Genomic DNA, 18948 nt, shown 5'->3' on the forward strand with positions numbered 1-18948 from the left:
TGACATTTTAATGGTAACGTAAGACCTGACTCCCATTGAATCAAATTGGGCGAATTTAAATATAGATATATAGCAAAAAACACACATGGCCGTGGGAATCGAATAAACTGTTATGAAGAGACCCAATGGAAATAATAGAACAATCAACTTTCACGATGCTTTTTTTTAAAAATAAAATAAGAATTCTTTACATTCTAATAAGGTGGTTTCCTAGAAGGTAACGGCGACAATCGACCACAAAGCATGCATTGAACAATTTTACTTGAAAACTGTATCGTCCAGCATATATGACGTAATTCGACATAAACCTATCACGCCTGCTATGTTGTCTAGTTCATTCTAAATTTAATCCAACCTATATTCGAGTACTTCTTTGCAGATTCCTGCAGTAATTCGTTTATTGTGGATATTTATATTCAGCTGACACAGTGTGTTGGCCTGCATCTACACTATACTAGACGGGCAGTCTGCGTGCCGCTAATCACAGCCGTTGAGTGGAGAATTGAATGGCATCGTTATGTGGATAATAATGTTATCGATTCATGGAAATCAGCGTTTGTCTTCTTTATTCCACCTTTTGTTGGACCTCTTTTTTTTCAATGTGAATTGATTGACGAAATATTAATTTGTTAAGAGCAATGATCTGCGCTAATGTTCCACAGCGTGTTGCATTGTCACGTGGACATATCTCTCTCTTTTAATTGCATGGTTTTCATTCGATTGACTGACGTATCCTAGGCAACGAAAGCTTTAGTTGTACACTGAGTCACAGGGACGTGTTGTCTACAATGACTTCACTATGATGTTACATACCTGTCCCGAAAAAACAAACAAAAACAAAACATATACTACAGGCAAAATAAATAAATAAATAAATAAATAAATAAATAAATAAATAAATAAATAAATAAATAAATAAATAAATAAATAAATAAATAAATAAATAAATAAATAAATAAATAAATAAATAAATAAATAAATAAATAAATAAATAAATAAATAAATTTATCTGCTGCAATAAACTTCACGTAGAACAAGAATGTGAATACAAAATATAATATATTGAGTGATATAGTATTTGATAGGAAACTATTGTTGAGATGACGTTGCTATACTGATAGGCCATAGTTGTAACAATGATGCGTTACTATGCGGATATGTAATGACACATAGTAATATTGATGTATTCCGACGTTGTAATACTAGTATTAACGATACAATGCGGATACGTCACATAACCGTAACAGCAATGTTGTTGTGTTTCAACGCTGATACTGAACTGTAATAACACATAACAGTACATGCGTGTGTACATCAATACGTTTTTCGCTATTTAGATATCAAATCGTGAAACATTGTGTTAGTTACATATACAACTCGTAACGTGGTTCAGTAATACCACAGAAATCGTAATAGCAAGACAGAAAGTCCATGTGGTAGGACTTTCGCGAATTAGGAAGTTCACGTGATAGGAAGTTCGCGAGTTAGCAAGTCCACGTGATAGGAAGTTCGCGATTTAGTAAGTCCACGTGATAGGAAGTTCGCGAGTTTGCAAGTCCACGTGATAGGAAGTTTGCGAGTTAGTAAGTCCACGTGATAGGAAGTTCGCGAGATAGCAAGTCCACGTGGTAGGAAGTTCGCGAGATAGCAAGTCCATGTGATAAGAAATTCACGAGTTAGCAAGTCCATGTGATAGGAAGTTCGCGAGATAGCAAGTCCACGTGGTAGGAAGTTCGCGAGATAGCAAGTCCACGTGATAGGAAGTTCGCGAGTTAGCAAGTCCACGTGATAGGAAGTTCGCGAATTAGCAAGTCCACGTGATAGGAAGTTCGCGAGATAGCAAGTCCATGTGATAGGAATTTTTGCTCGTTAGCAAGTCCACGTGATAGGAAGTTCGCGAGATAGCAAGTCCACGCGATAGGAAGTTCTCGAGTTAGCAAGTCCACGTGATAGGAAGTTCGCGAGTTAGCAAGTCCACGTGATAGGAAGTTCGCGAGATAGCAAGTCCACGTAATAGGAAGTTCGCGAGATAGCAAGTCCATGTGATAGGAAGTTCACGAGTTAGCAAGTCCACGTGATAGGAAGAACGCGAGTTAGCAAGTCCACGTGATAGGAAGTTCGCGAGTTAGCAAGTCCACGTGATAGGAAGTTCGCGAGTTAGCAAGTCCACGTGATAGGAAGTTTGCGAGTTAGCAAGTCCACGTGATAGGAAGTTTGCGAATTAGCAAGTCCACGTGATAGGAAGTTCGCGAGATAGCAAGTCCACGTGATAGAAAGTTTGCGAGTTAGCAAGTCCACGTGATAGGAAGTTCGCGAGATAGCAAGTTCGCGAGATAATATGCTGTGATGTATGAAGTTCATGAGGTACTTAGTATCGAACCTTCCGCATTCAGAAATCAGCGATAGAAAAATCTAGAAACACCTGCTTCAGTTGTTATTTCTGTGATATTGATTTTTTTCCCATTATACGCATTTACAGTAAATGAGACTAAGTTTGTCATATTCTTTTCATTCAGGTATCAAGCTTCCCTTGGATAATAATATTGGCTGTATACTGCGACGAACGACATTATTTGCACAATGGATTCTGCTGTGAAAAATGTCAACCAGGTAAGACATTTGAAAAGGAAGTGAAATAAGTGGTGTCCCCAAAGTGACACCGCACTGAAAACCTGATATTTGACATCAAGTCGGGTACGATCTTGGACTCGTTACGTCATTTGTCACAGACGCACATGTTTGTTCATATATAATACGCCCTCACGTATTAAAAATAATGAGATTATTACGATATACTAAATAAACCACACGTTTACATATTACACAGCCTACGCAAGTCGATTCTTGAGCCGTGAATTTCGGAAGTGTCAGATTCAATAAATCACTACAGAATAAAATAATAAAATGAGAGTATTCCTTCAAAAATGAAAGAAAGATGGTCTACAATTGTATCCTTCTGAATCAATTTACCGCGAGCAGCGCGGCACTCAGAGCTGTTGACATTAATGAGTTCAAAGGTCATGATATCGATCAGTGCAGGCTCGTATGAATATTATTAGGAGTCCTTTCATTTGCAATTTGTAATTTATATCGGAGAGGCTCAGTTTAGACAAGAGACAACCGATACCCAGTATATATTCATTGCCCGAGGGGTGGGAGGAATTATATCGGCTTATTGTGTATTAATTATTAACTCGTCAGTTGCCAGTGGTCGGCTCTACTAACATTCAACTGTATGTCGCTTCTGAAAAGCGTGCTTCTCGTGGCGTGTTTCGAACGCAATTACAGATGGACTTTTTCATCCACAGGGAGTGGGGGCTTATCTGTATAAGATGGTTACTATGGTAACTAATTATCGAGAGAGAAAGATCTGTCCACGCCTGGTACGTTATTCATCGCAACAGATATTCTGGTTCGTCCCTTAATTCAACAGAAATTGTATTCTCCGCGTGGCCGGAGAGTAACTCTCGGAATTCATACTAGATCATACCGCATCTCCGAAAACAAGCTTAGATTAGATGCATTTAGTTTGAAGGGGGTTTCTACGCGCATTTCTTTTACGTTTACTCATGGAAAACGTAAATTGGACCTACGTATCGCTTCGAGTACATTGTACTTTTTTCCTGTTTTGTTTAAAATCTGTGACATTTTGAAACATGAACAGCAATAACGGCCTATCCATATACCTTTAATAGATTTTCATGTCACGGTACTAATGACGCAGATTACAATACCCTTGATGTCACCACGGTTGCCATGGCATTTATTGTCTCCGTGTCTTCACCCCGAACTGACATTTCATCCTACCAGTCTAACACATATCATACCATGCGTTAAATGAGCATATAATTACTGAACTAAGTACATTAAAATAATAGCATGTAACCTGTTCTCAGGACGTATATGTCGGCCAAGTGTTGTAATTCATCGCTGTGCGATGCTGACACGCAGATCGTTCTGCGCACGCGCGTCCACTCCGGCTTTATAGTGCAGCGATAAACGCGTGTCATTTGTAACACACTAAATCGCTGCAGTCGTATTAACGACCTTTGAAGTGCTACATGTGGACCGTTCTTACGGGGACATAAAAGCGTACATGACCCGGCAATACAAACAATGTATAAGCTTTATTTGCCTAATAAATTGTATTTCATACATCGTGTTTGAATGATTCTAACTGGTACGCAAGTTTTGGTTCATGTCAATCTACGTCTTCACAGACGTCGGCTTCCAAGAATTCAATATACATTGTCAAGCGGAATTATTAAGTGCCGACGACATTAAAAATCGTATGCTGTTTAACGCACATTAAAAAGGTCGCACACTGTCCGACTGCGCACGGCGACCGACGCTCATCGAGTCGATACGAGTCGTAACAGTGGACGTGCCACTACGAGTAAAATGAACGGTTTTTATTCAAGATGGCGCCATAAATGTTTAACAGATCGAATTTGTAGATAAGATTAAATGCGGCGAGTTAAATGTGTGCGTCTAATATAACTGGTCTTATTATCCAATGACGCAAAAGGTTTTAATCACATGACTTATTAATCAATTTAATCTATAGAATTCTATAAACGGACGAGAAAGAAGAGAGGCTGCTCGAAATGCGTTTATACTGTTCGTGTTTATAGTCTCGGAGCAAGCTCCCGGTACGCTTCACCTGTGGTCTCACGCTATACTGTAGTACTATATCTACGCGTTTTGCGATAATGTCAACACGTTTTGTAAAACAAACATGATGCAATGTATCATTTAGAATGAAAACTTTTAAGCAAAGTATATTATAATACGTAAAGTTTGCGCTTAGTCTACATCTTCCAAATTACGTTAAATTATTATGCACATACTTTGTTATTTTTTGTTAAATAAATAAATAAATAAATAAATAAATAAATAAATAAATAAATAAATAAATAAATAAATAAATAAATAAATAAATAAATAAATAAATAAATAAATAAATAAATAAATAAAATAAATTGAGGTATTTATAAATGTTCGTTGGTACTTAGAGTCTTGACGTCATCATTAATGATATTGAACATACTATCAACAAATATAAGACTTTCAAAAACAAATAAATCATATAATTTTGATTTAAAAAAGTGATGACAGAATCTCGGTATTTCCATTTTCTCTTCGTGGCGTAAACCCTTAGGAACTATACATGCAAAGTGTCACTGTTATTGACTTACTGTAAAATGACTAATTTTCACTGGGTTTAAATTTCGCTGATTTACCATTTCAGGCATATTCAGTGGGTTTTAAATTCACGGTTGTATCATTTAGATAATGTATTCTATGCTAAATTTTACATAATTATTCACTGGGTTTTAATTTAGCGCATTTTCCAGTCAGCGAAATAAGCAAAATTAAAACCCAGTGAATAATTAATCTTTTTACAGTATATCGTTCATGACGCCAAACAATCGAACGACTCAGAGGTCCATCAATAGGAAGGGTGGATACTTGTGTCGCGTACCGAGCTGGGGTGTTATGTCATATCGATACTTCCAAATGAATATAGAATTAAGTTAAATGACAGCGTATAGTAGAAACAATCCGGACTTGTTCAACTGTTGAAAAGCAAAACAATTTTAAATTGAGGTCACACAATTAACATGATCAAGTTCAAGAACGCCGGGACACATGCTGTAGATTGGTATTCAATTTATTTCACTCTTGAACAACAAATGTTAATTCGAAATGAAATAAGGGCGACAAGTGTATACGTAAATGGGGGTTACATGCGTATTGCAAAACGCGTCAAAATCATTCCAAAATGCGTAGGTTTATGGTGACGCAGCATTGACGTCACATTTAGAAAAAAAAAAGTAGCAGCGTGGACTCAGGTAAACGCAATTTGGCAATTTAGCACGTTACATGCTGGGGGAAGTAATAAAGATCGACTAAGTTGAAATCATATCAGATATGTTCATTCGTAATAGCGGGCGGCACACAGGCATGTTAAGTCGGGTACTCAGTGTGCGGTGGGCTTTAGAAGAAATGAGCCATACGCCAAATTGACGTACCGCATGGGTATGATTTGTTTATGTTGTTGCTGTATTTTGGGGGGCTACATTTACGAAGTTGTCAATAAGCTAGCTAGAGTACGGTACATTCACATACTCCTTTCCGTATCTCGCGTTGGTCAATTACTATTTACATAGCATCTTAGTCTTAAAGAATGAAATAAAAATAATAACATTACTACACCGTCTCTCTTATTCTTTCATCTTAATACTGTAACAATAATAACGATTACAATTCAAAATGCACATGGTCTACAGAGATGAATTAATCATTGTTCAAATCAATAATCTGGTCGCCGTGCACGGCAGTGACAAATAACATTCGCGCTCGATATTTATTAGAACGAAGAAACTGAAAATTAAAAGAAATTAGATTACGTTATTATCTCCCAACAAACATGTTCGTGCTTGTCTTCGGGTGACGGTCTAGGGCGGGATTCATAAACGATTAATAAGTCAGTTTGGATCCACACATACAGCGTTCTGATCATAAAATCGGGAAATGTGGGACAGAACACTGTACATGTATATTCATTGGCAATTGTAAATTGTCCCTCCGAATTTGTCACGAACACTAGGCATCTTTCACAATATAGCAAACAAGGACGGATACAGTAGGTCCGGTTTGGAAGGGGTTGCACCTTTACAATGACGTCATACACCACTGTATTATGGGAAATAGGTGTATATGAGCAACGGATATTTCAGGTTCAAGTAAATGTGTTACACAATTAATAATAAAATATGTGAAAAAAGGTTATGTTATGCACATCAAGACGTATGGTAAAAAATGAATGAATCAATAAATCAACCAAATAAATAAATGAATAAAAAAATAAAATAAAATAAAATAAAATAAAAATAAAATAAAATAAATAAATAAATAAATAAATAAATAAATAAATAAATAAATAAATAAATAAATAAATAAATAAATAAATAAATAAATAAATAAATAAATAAATAAATGGAAAACTAAGAAGGGCGGTGCGGTCGAGAACAACAATGTTTAGTATGCTGCAAACATAATTGTAGGACAATAACTGAATTATTATAACAATTTTATAAAACTAAGACAAATAATTTCATACACGATATGTGTCAATAATATTGCAGACTCTTTATTGCAATTATAAACAACACTAAAAGCTGCTGTGTCAAGAAGCGCGTGACAGGTATGACTATTATTATAACTACACAGTGTATGTTTATCATCCCTACAAAAACGGACATTATTCACCACACCTGCTTCAATTACCACTCTGAGGTCAAAAGCATTCAACACTCCATACCCCCCCCCCCCCGGCGAATACATATCCTCATGATTACGGAAAATGGACATTACTACGAGACGTTTCTCGATCAATAACCGACTGACATTCTTCGTTAACAGCGTGCCATGACCTTGCTCTCTACAGTAGTGTGGTAGAAGAAAAAAAAAAGGGGGGAAGTTAAAGCGGGGGAGTCGTCACCTACGCATGCGTCAGGTGGCCATAGCGTGTAATTGTTTACAAACAAGCGTCTACCCATGAGCCTTTGCGTTCGTGTGTTGTTATCGTCGCTTGGGACTCAATTCCCACGCTTGCGCAGGTGACTACCCCCCGCTTTAAACATTTGACTGAAAACCAAAAACACAAACATCTTTATATTCAAGTACTACTATTAGCATATCTCTTGTTCATATCCTACATTCGGATAAAGGGCAATTCAAGCTAACACACCAATAAATTAAGGTATCGAGTTTTTAATTTACTCGGTACAATATATTAACACGAGCCACGTCGTGAACACGTGTCAAACGTCGCACGACGCTCCAGGCCGATACAACAAAGCATGTATATATAGAAATATAACCGATTTTCAGTGATTTCAGAAGTGTGTACTATATCACATAACAACATCACAAACACATGTACATTAAACAAAGGATTTAATATAATTGGTGTCAGACAAGTTTAGCCCTCAAAAATCAACATACATTCAATCACGATTGCGTGAGTTGGATCAATCTTTGTAAATAAAAATACTAATTTTAGTTTTTTAACAATATAATAAACATACGCGAGATTTCCCAATGTTAGTCTTTAGATTTCATATAATGATATCTTTGCAAATTGAGCTCTATCGGCCTTCTAACGCTGGGTTCGCAACCATTAAAAGCGGGCGAATGACTCAATATTATCTAGAAAAAGTGACATGGAAGGTCACAGTAAGAATAAAATTAAACCACCTGTGTTTCCTCGTTGATTGTCTCAGAATGCTTTGGTGCAAGATTATCGTGAAGTACAATGTGACGTAGACCTGAATCGAAGCCTGATGCAATAGATTAAATACGTCCTTGCATATGTTTGGTTGGTTTATTGATTGATTAATTGATTGGTTGATTGATTGATCAGTGCCTGATTCCATTATCCAGCAAGCCTTACACCTCACTGTCACATTTGTTTTTATTCCCCGCAGGATATGAGGTAGCGACGAACTGTTCAGATATCTCTCCAACTCGGTGCCAATTGTGTATATCTGGTTTCTATAGCAACGACTGGAGTTCTAATGAATCTTGCCAAGCAATGAATCCTTGTAACAAATCTCGCGAATATATCGAAGTGCCTGCATCAGTTAATAGAACTGAGGACAACCTGTGTGGCTGCGAAGACGGCTGGTATCAAAATTATACTACTGATAACGACTCTGTCTGTCTTGAGAATCAAATGTGTCCGCCGGGTGAAGGCGTCGCTGATTATGGTAATTTATGCATTAATTATTCATCGATCATAATGTTCATTTGTGTGCTGATTGTTTCAGTTTTAAATTTAATCGAATAGTATTTGTTAGAGGTTGAAAGTTAGAAAATCCGAGCGGACGTAACACTAAAGATTTGGGAAACGAATCAGCACAGATACGACAATAACACAACATCACACGGGAAGATGACGATATGACATGATATATTTATAAAATAGTTTTTAATAAAAAAAAATCACCCTGAATAAAATAATCTAGATCAAAACTAAGTGAAAAAAAAATATATGTATGTTCTCTCCCATGAACCCCTCTCAAATATAAATTAAAAAACAACAACGTGTGTTTATATATATTTACTGTTCGATAAAATAAGAAATGTGATTATGTTATTGATATTTTTATACAGTGTGTGATCAGTACACACCATACAAATTGTAAATATGTTTCAAAGTGTTATTTGAGAAGATTATAAGCGCTATGGATTAACCTTCGTACGGATTGTATTAGGGATCAAGGATTAACCCCTGTAATAATAATAATCGTAATTTGACATCGTGTGACATCATGAGAAAGCCAATCAAACCGATAGAAGCTTTTCCGTAACAAATATATGAGTTATGATTATCGAACACAGGGAATGGTGAGTTATCTGTTACTAAGTACATACGGAATCTTCCATAACGTGTAAAATATTTTATCCATCACGTACTTAAAGGAAGAAACATCTAGTACACAAGATTATCTATCACGTACACAAAGTATTAACCGTCACATACACGATAGATGATCAACTACATACACAGAGAATTATCCTTCACGTACATAATGTTTTATTCATCACGTAAACAAAAGATTATAAAATACCGTACACATTTTTTTTTCGTCAAGTATACAAAGGATTAACCATCAAGTACACAAGGGTTCATCCGTCACGCACACAATGGTCAACTAAGTACACAGAGGATTATCCTTCACGTACATTCATCACGTAAACAAAAGATTATCAAATACCGTACACCATAGACCCTCTACTGGAGGGTCTATGCGTACACAAACGATTATTCGTCAAGTACACAAGGGATTATCCATCCCGTACACAAGAGATTATCCATCCCATACACAAGAGATTATCCATCCCGTACACAAAAGATTATCTATCACGTACATACGGATTATCCACGTACGCAATGGAGTATCCATTACCCACACAATGGATTAATAATCACATACACAAAGGATTAACCACCAAGAACGCAAGAAACAAACCACCATACACATAATGAATTATCCTATGTGTACACAAGTAACGAACCGTCAGGTACACAATGGATTAAACATCACGTACACAAGAGATTGCATATTACCTAAGCAAGAGTTTAATCATTACGTACACAAAAGATTATATACCACTCACACAAGGGATTATCCATTACTTACGCTATCGATTATCCATGACGTAAATAAGGAATTATCTATCAATTAGAAAAAGGATAGGCCATCATAAGTATACGGGACTAAAACCTTCGCGATATAACACAAATTGCCATAGAAACGACATTTCGACCAACCACATCAAAATGAACATTGCATCTATGCAGCAAATGAACACAGTTTTGGTGGAAGGGGTTTTCCACGGGAGGAGGCCCACTGCATTACAATAGGACAAAACAAAACACGACTTGGGGCATGCGTCACCGAATGGCTAGCCATCGGGTAGTTAAAACACAATATACAGACATGTTGTCAGAACAACATGAATCAGCCTTAAGCAAGTCGCCTATTATAGTATGCCGCAGTATGACATCATTGTGACATCACGTAGGGTATTTGGTTGCGCTGGAGACGACCGTTATCGTCAGTGTATGCTAATGGTAAAGCCGGGTATTAAACAACCGTATGTTTCCCTGATAGAATGTACCGTTAATACAATTTGTGTATTTTACTTCGTAATTCATCGATATTGAAACAGCGCATACGAGTCCCAGTAGTGCCGAATCGCAACGCAAAATATGTCTGACGGCAGAAAAAAAATCATCAAATATAAACTTAAATGTGTTTAACTGTAACTGTGCATCTCATGTGCCAAATTGCAATATGATACAAAGGGTACGATTTGGGTTTTGATTCTCCTGTTCTAATCCCCTGACCCACAGAAGTCCCGAGAAGTTTTGAATACGTAAAAGTACATGTCTTATGAAATCACGTATTATTATCACGTAGTATTATTTATTTTTTTCTCGAAAAATGAAATAAAAGGCTCGCATTCTACCGAATGTATATGGATATATTACGGAGTTGGAGTTGTAGTCGGCGTATCCTCATCTTCACAAATCGGGATTAGCTCTTTTAGCTGCGTGTGCGAAAACGATCTAGTTGTAAATATAAATCGTTGACCGGGTTTATGCTTACAATGTAGGCGAGTATCCCCAAATATTCAGTTTTTGCCGTAATCGGATAATACCCGCATCTCAAGTTTGGTCTGTAACCATCCGTCGCCAGCTTGTCTCGCCATGGTTTGAATGGGAATGGACGCGAAACCGATCGCACGGAGTGTACTTGTATGATCATGCGTGCAGTCGTGATCTTCTGTGTATTAGTAGTCACGACTACACGAGCAAAAGTAGTCCTGTGGGTCGTTCAGAAACGCGTGCGATTTCTCAAACCCGGTTGCTAAGCAAACAACATGCCATGAATTAAATTACGACTTATTGGAGTCGCAAATAAAATGGAACGTTTGGATGTAAGTTACCTGTGCTCAGCACACCCTGCAGAAGATTATACGTACCGATATTTCTGAATATTTCACGAACAGCGAGTTTAAGCACCGCGTGATATTTACTGTCGTAGTACGTTATCACATTCGCCATCTTGTTCACTACCCCCTAGTTCGCTATTATACATGCCATCTACACTGGCATAGCCCTCAAACTATTCATCTTAAACCATCTTTCTCACACACCCGGATTTCGCAGGTTATTTTGATTTGTAGTCATGAAAACAGTCCATCACTTGAAACGGGTACTACAGGCTGGTGACCGGTGCGTGACCGGGCCGCGCGCAAGACGAACAAACCTTGAACGAACCTACGAGTTAGCGATATATACTCGCAAATGGTCCACTCTGAACGACATATCCGCCCATTCGTTGCATTCAACTGAACGATAAACAAAAGACATTTAAACAATCATTCAAGAAATATTCCGGATGGAATATGATGGTTTTAAGTAGCTAATCTAATTTAATAGCTCGCACACCACAACGATGCTTAATTAAGATCGCTTTTTAACACTAACACTTTCTAATATACTGCATACATTTTTTAAAATTCCCGACGTGAATTGAACGTCGGACCACAAACGTACGTTGTAATAATTGCGTAATTTGAATCAAAATATGATGACTTTTAAGTGATCTCGACAAATGATATCCAACGAAATAAACGAACTTACGCTGTTGACTGTACATGGCTTGAACAACTCAAAAGAAGGAGTAGGTAAAATAATATTATTACAATTGACAGGCTAATCTAGTAGGGCTGTGAATCGTATTACTAGAAATATTGGTGTTTATACAGAGAATTATACTGCTAATTGTAAATGACACGACACCGTGTCAATTTAACGTTAGTGTCAACATTAGTTCAAACATGAATAGAATAAGCGGCAGACCAATATATTTTTACGGGCGGTGACTAAATTAGAATAATTATGGGAAGATTTCATTTATCTCTACGTGTCCCGTGTTTCTAGCAGGGGACATGATGTGTAGCGAACACATTGTAGTTCATTTCGGCATATATAGTAGCACATTTCACCCAAGTCTGAACTAGCGAATGATGAAATTGAACATACATTTTTTGTTATCTCCCTCGTTTATGAGTAATGAATGATTGTCATTCATACCCTTCTATTACAAATATATAATTAACTTTTTTTTCTAAATAGTGTATTCATGATTTTTGAAATGTAAATTTTCCTTGCAAATGCAGACGTTGACCCCCCAAAACAGCCACAACCTAACGTCTCTACATATATCAACTGTATACATAAGTCGTTTTATAAACTCGTTGACTAGGCTATCTCTAAATTATTACAACAGTCCACATTTAACTACATTTTTTATAGTTTTAATGAAGGCATACACAACTACCGGAAGATTATTCTTGCAAATAAAAGTGTTTGATTTTCGTAGTTTTTATGAAACAATTGTTATCATAAATACTCTGATTCGACCTTTCAAATCGTTACGTGCCTCAGTTTTTCAACGAACACTTCATCACATTGGAATGCATACGAGAACGCGGTCGTTACAATGTGCGAATCATGTGACACAATACATCGCTGATTACTTGGCTTTAGTGGGTGTGTACATTTCAACAATTGGTCTTGTCGTCCCTAAATTGCTACATTTTGAAGTTTATAAGCATAATTCGACTGTAATCAGATGCATAGTTTCACAGAAACCGGAATGTTTGCTTTCATATATTTTCCAAAATTTAGCAAATTTCGCAAATTATGCCAATTTGGTCGAAAATACAAAAAAAAAAATACATAAAAATCGGACATAATGTAGCAACAACATTTTGGCGGGAAAATTGAAGGCGCTCAAATTATTAGCGAGATTGAGACTGAATTACAAATTAATACAGTTGCCTTCAGGCATTCATTAAGTATGGGTTCATTTATTTTCAGAAAATAAAATAAAAAAAAAACAATTGCGTGTGGTCACTGGAAAATATTTCGAGATTAGCTAGTCTGAGGTCATGTAGATTTTGGCAAATTGTTGTTCCATTTTGTATTTTCATGTTTAATTTTGAATTATCTCCCACAATGCATTGTACATATGCTCTGTAACACGTTTAGTAAATACAAAACTTTCATTTCACACCCATAATGCCTTGTACATATGCTCAGTAACATGCTCAGTAAATACAAAACTTTCATTTTACACCCATAATGCATTGTACATATGTTCAGTAACATGCTCAGTAAATACAAAACGTTCATTTCACAGCCATAATGCATTGTACAAATGCTCAGTAACATGCTCAGTAAATACAAAACTTTCATTTTACACCCATAATGCATTGTACATATGCTCAGTAACATGCTCAGTAAATACAAAATTTTCATTTTACACCCATAATGCATTGTACATATGCTCAGTAAATACAAATCTTTCATTTCACACCCATAATGCATTGTACATATGCTCAGTAACATGCTCAGTAAATACAAAACTTTCATTTCACAGCCATAATGCATTGTACATATGCTCAGTAACATGCTCAGTAAATACAAAACTTTCATTTCACACCCATAATGCATTTTACATATGCTCAGTAAATACAAAACTATCATTTCACACCCATAATGCATTGTACATATGCTCTGTAGGTCTCATGCCACTAATCAACCTGCTCCCTGTTTGAGGGCGTAATCAGCTGGGTCAAAGGTGAGACCAACATGTGGTCTCTTGTTCACGATTTAGCGGCTGTGTACCTGTGGGTTTATTCTGTATGCATTTGGATGTTCTAATTTGGGTGTTTTTCCAGTGATTGCTCTAGGTGCAATCGAAATACAGTAGGTGTGTCTTGTTTACCTGAGATTTGTAAGAGTTTGAGCTGGCCAACATAATAGTTTTTTTTTCATATGGTTGATTACTGGCATGTTGATTTCCCATTTTTGAGCCATGTTTCCAACTTTCTCTATCATATGTTAACATTGTCGTCTATGGAAATTCAATTAGTGGTATGAGCCCTGAAGTGACAGTTTACCTAGGACCACCAGAGGTTGTTGTTTTGACCATAATTATGGCTCTATTCACTGAAATTTAGTCATTTTTTGCAGATCTCATCTTACATAACCAAAGTTAACTTTGACCTAATTATTATAAGTTTTGACCTCTCTTGACCTTGCATAGATCTGATAATTATGAGGTTGTGTGTGCAAAGTAACTGGGAATCTTTTTTTTTATTTTACCACTTTTCTTGCTTTGTATTCAACTATTTAGACACAATGGAGTAATTTTTTATCCAGAAATGTCATATTTTGCTATGCGTTCCACCCATTTCTGTCAATCTCTTATATCTTGGTTGAAAATTTGTAATTCGGTATATTTTTTGCCCTAATTTTATTAATTTGATTTAGGTTGGGCTGTGGTCTGTAAATATAAATGTTTTTATAAAACTGGTCCAACAATGTTATTCATTCATAAATGAATTTTTAATGTCACCACTAATTTCAATGGCTCTAGGAATTCTGAGAAAAATACTTAACCCCATTTTATGTTTTTTTTTGTCCTATTTTCACATTATAGCAGACAATCTTAACAATTTGTAGTGCGGTTATTTCTAATGTACCCTATTCAAAGTTTAATGAGGTCAAACTCCTAAATATTCAAATAAATTCTCAAAATTGTGTTGTGTATCTTGTCACTGACAAGAGATTTGCATACTGTCAGTATATTAGCAAAGTATTACAACTCTTTCAATTTCACAATTATTGCTCTTTTTTCAGAATTTTTGTGAATAGTTTGCTAATTAATCCCATCTTGAGTTTATTATTGAACAATGCCTGTACCCCCCCCCCAAATGTACCAATGTACCCCTCTGTAATATGCTCAGTAGATACACAAATTGCATTCGACTAAACGCGTTAAAAAGTGTACATTTTTTGAAACAAAGTAATTTATTGCCAGGTGGCCGCATAAAATAGTATATCGACGGTGTGAACGGCCTTCTCCTTACATCACGGAAATACTTCGTCGCTAGATTCCGTGACCTATAGAAAATCGTGTCAGATATTGCGTCCATTGACCGACAATGACCAGTATAATATTTGCATAAACGTGGACTAACTTGACTACAATATATATATATATATATTTATATTTCAATTTTATTACAACTTGAACTCGCACCTTATTGTATGGTCGTTGAATTGTCACTAGATTACACGGTTAACAGCGAACACAATCGGACAGATATCTTGAACACCAAACATCGATGTTGATTTACGGCGTCGTGGAATGTAATCATATGGGCATTAACAATCTATTCCAGAAACGTGACTTTTATAACGTCTCAGTATTCATTGGAGACCGAGACACGACGACAATGATTGATTTCGTATGGCATTTGTATTAATAGCGAAATAGCTGATTCAGTGACCCAGGGATCGAGGTCGACACAATGTTTGCTGCAATAAAACGCGTCGATAACGTTTCCAGAGTTTGTGTAATCCCTTGTACGTCGAAGGTGTGTTAACAATCGTCGGCAGTCGAGTAGTTTTGAGCTCATAATAATCTTTACTCTCAACCGGGCCGGCTAACTGACAGTGCGATAAATTATATTGAGAGAACATGTCGAAATGAATCTGTCAGTATATTGTATTTTAAAGGTCTCTGGCGGTTCACACAATGTCCATCAAATTCAATATCATATTTGCCACGCGAAAAGGGCAGATCGCCAGTCTTATCAAATTCGAATAGATCTACCAAATCCTGGCGCGGCGGGTGGATATTTTGAGCACTATTGGGTGGTGTTGATAAAATCACGAACAAAAAAAAAGCGAACAAACACATGTCACGTGACATCACAACTGGTGGCAAATGTGCAAACCAATCAATCGTACGGTCATCAGAAGAACACGTGACAATATGGGAACCATTTTTAGAGGCCAACATATAAACACAGAAGGACTGTGATATAAACCACTAACTGTGGCAATGCATCAGGATACATCATTTGCCTGACCTGTCGCCCTGGTAACATCAATTTACTGCACAAATTATAGCATTATCAGCCATACTAACTGTTTCACCCGTCCTGGTTTCATTTCAATTTTTGCAACGTGCAATCATCTGTCACAATACGTATACAATATGTCGATGTACCAGCAGAAACGGCCTGTGCATTCATTAGCACAATGAATGTCATTTCTAAACAGTGATGCTGTGACCACTGGTATTAGGTGCGTGCTTGAAACATAACATCTCGTTGCCGAAATCGATACAAGTGACCGGGGTCACCTTCGTATGATATCAACGCGCAAACACACTTAACCAATGTGACACAGTTTCATCTGTTCTCTCAGGCTCGTCCGCTACTATTACCTGTAAGCGAAAAAGACAGGCGAACCTTAAATGTTCAATGATCAGAAAAAGTCAAGTGTCAGCGTAAATTCGTCCGTAGAATACTTGTGTTACCATGGTCACCACTTTGACGTTATTCTTGACAGAATAAAGTCTTGTTTATCCAACGGATGAGTTTCTTATTATCTGTTAAATAAGAAAGAAGAATTTGTATTAAACATTTTTTTTTTTAAATCTCAGACAGACCAACTATTTGTTTGTATGCGCCTGTACTAGTAATCTGTAATCAATGCGAGTATCGAATTCCGTTGCTAGACAATTCAATCAACCAATATATCAGGAAGTGTCATCTTGAGTTTGTTTACTAATTGTACCAATGATTTATAATGCATTTGTAGCGTTAACATGAAACGACTTGATTGTTGAATCATAATAAAGTTAACTTATTCTGTATTAAATGTTATTATTAATCGGTTAATAAAACTGTAAGTAAATATTGTATATGACCAGTCATCGTTCTAGGCATTCCCTTACGGGATGATGGCATTTATAAAACTACTCGTACAATACATTACTGTGGTAGTGTGACTAGGTGAAATGTAACTCGCTTTTGAAAAGCCTGTCACAGCTGCTGCGAGGTATGCTAATGAGCAACAAATTACATTTGGTAATAACAGGCGAAATTGGGTGAACGTAGACTTGACATGGAGTAGCGCCAAACGTCTCCAGTAAAAAAGACTAGAAAACCAAACAAAATATTCTTAATTTTTTTTTTTTAGTTAGTTACGAAAATAGTTGTTAAGAGCTATATATGTTTTTCTCAATGATGTCAAGACTAGAACAGACACAAATCTGAATGGCCGCCGAGATTTCGCTGAGAACGAGAAATCCAGCAGTCTTGTTTTTGTCTCCAGTCACGGCGTTCACTGTTCTAAATGCCAATGTTATATAGGTCGGGGGAAAACAATGAGAATTAAAACACTAATTTGAATTGAAAATACAAGTATCGTGGCTCTCTCCTAGATATCTCGGTGGATACTTGAGTCTAGGATATATTATTTGTTGCCTAGTAAACACATACTACTTAGTTACGGCAATTGTTGTAGCGAATCTGTCGAAAGACAATATGAGCCAATGCTCTGACAATAAGTATTTTCGTCATTATTTCATCATTCCGTTATTATTAACTAATAAGTATTCTACTACGCACGAAATAACGTCAGAAAAGGGCCCGTTGAAATGAAGTTTGTGTTGTTTATTTGCTTGTTTAAGATCGTGTCCTTTACATATTCGAACTCAGACTAGTAATACAAGTCCAAGATTCAAAGAAATATATATATATATATGTCACTACCGCTGCAAGTGTTTCGGAACACATGTTACACCATTACTGACGATTGTGATGAACATTATAATAAAAGCGAACTTCTCAAGAACTTAAAATAAATAAATGTACAAAACCATTATTTATATACGACAAAGGCGTATGCTGGAAGCAGATTTACATATATCACATGCCCTACTTCTCCGTGCAATGCACTGTGATTAACCTAACCTATATATGCCGTACAACAGCTTTATGTATGGATTATTGCATTAACATACACGCATAATATACTATTTTGGCACTTTGGCTCAATCGTTTTTTTTGTTTTTGTTTTTTTACATAGGACAATGCCGACAATGTCACAGCAATGAATATTCAGATGAATGGTCCACGACACAAAGGTGCCAACCTCAGCCAAAGTAAGAACTCGGTTACAATGACGAATTACGAATGACGTTTATGGGCGATATAGTCATGCATTGTATGCTCTGTTGTAGTAGCCCCGGGGGTTATTTCATTGCAGAAATCAGAATACTGTGGTGTATTCTATCTTGTAATTATCGTAGTTTCTGTTATTCAGTGAAATTCAAAAACCTACAAATTGAAACATAGATAGAATAGATTGGAAATATGGTAATATGCGCAACTATCGATGCTAGCTTGTTTTGCGTATTGAATTATTTCTACGACCTAGTTTTCTAGTATCTGAAATTCGCCCTCCCGCCGCCATTTTTCCGCTTTTAAGAACCT

At 36.5% G+C, this 18948-nt stretch overlaps 1 protein-coding gene across 1 annotated transcript in view; it reads left to right on the top strand.

Annotated features, from left to right (window-relative positions):
* LOC100377259 (uncharacterized) overlaps window positions 1–18948 on the top strand; it is a 47234-nt gene that overhangs the window by 23107 nt on the left and 5179 nt on the right. Inside the window, exons 2-4 of the mRNA XM_002731611.4 lie at window positions 2517–2610; window positions 8496–8777; window positions 18542–18617. Of these exons, the coding sequence (XP_002731657.4) occupies window positions 2517–2610; window positions 8496–8777; window positions 18542–18617 (452 nt within the window). The remainder of the gene's footprint in view (window positions 1–2516; window positions 2611–8495; window positions 8778–18541; window positions 18618–18948) is intronic.

This window comes from Saccoglossus kowalevskii, chromosome 15, assembly GCF_978046115.1.
Source record: "Saccoglossus kowalevskii chromosome 15, keSacKowa6.1, whole genome shotgun sequence".
Lineage (NCBI taxonomy): Eukaryota > Metazoa > Hemichordata > Enteropneusta > Harrimaniidae > Saccoglossus > Saccoglossus kowalevskii.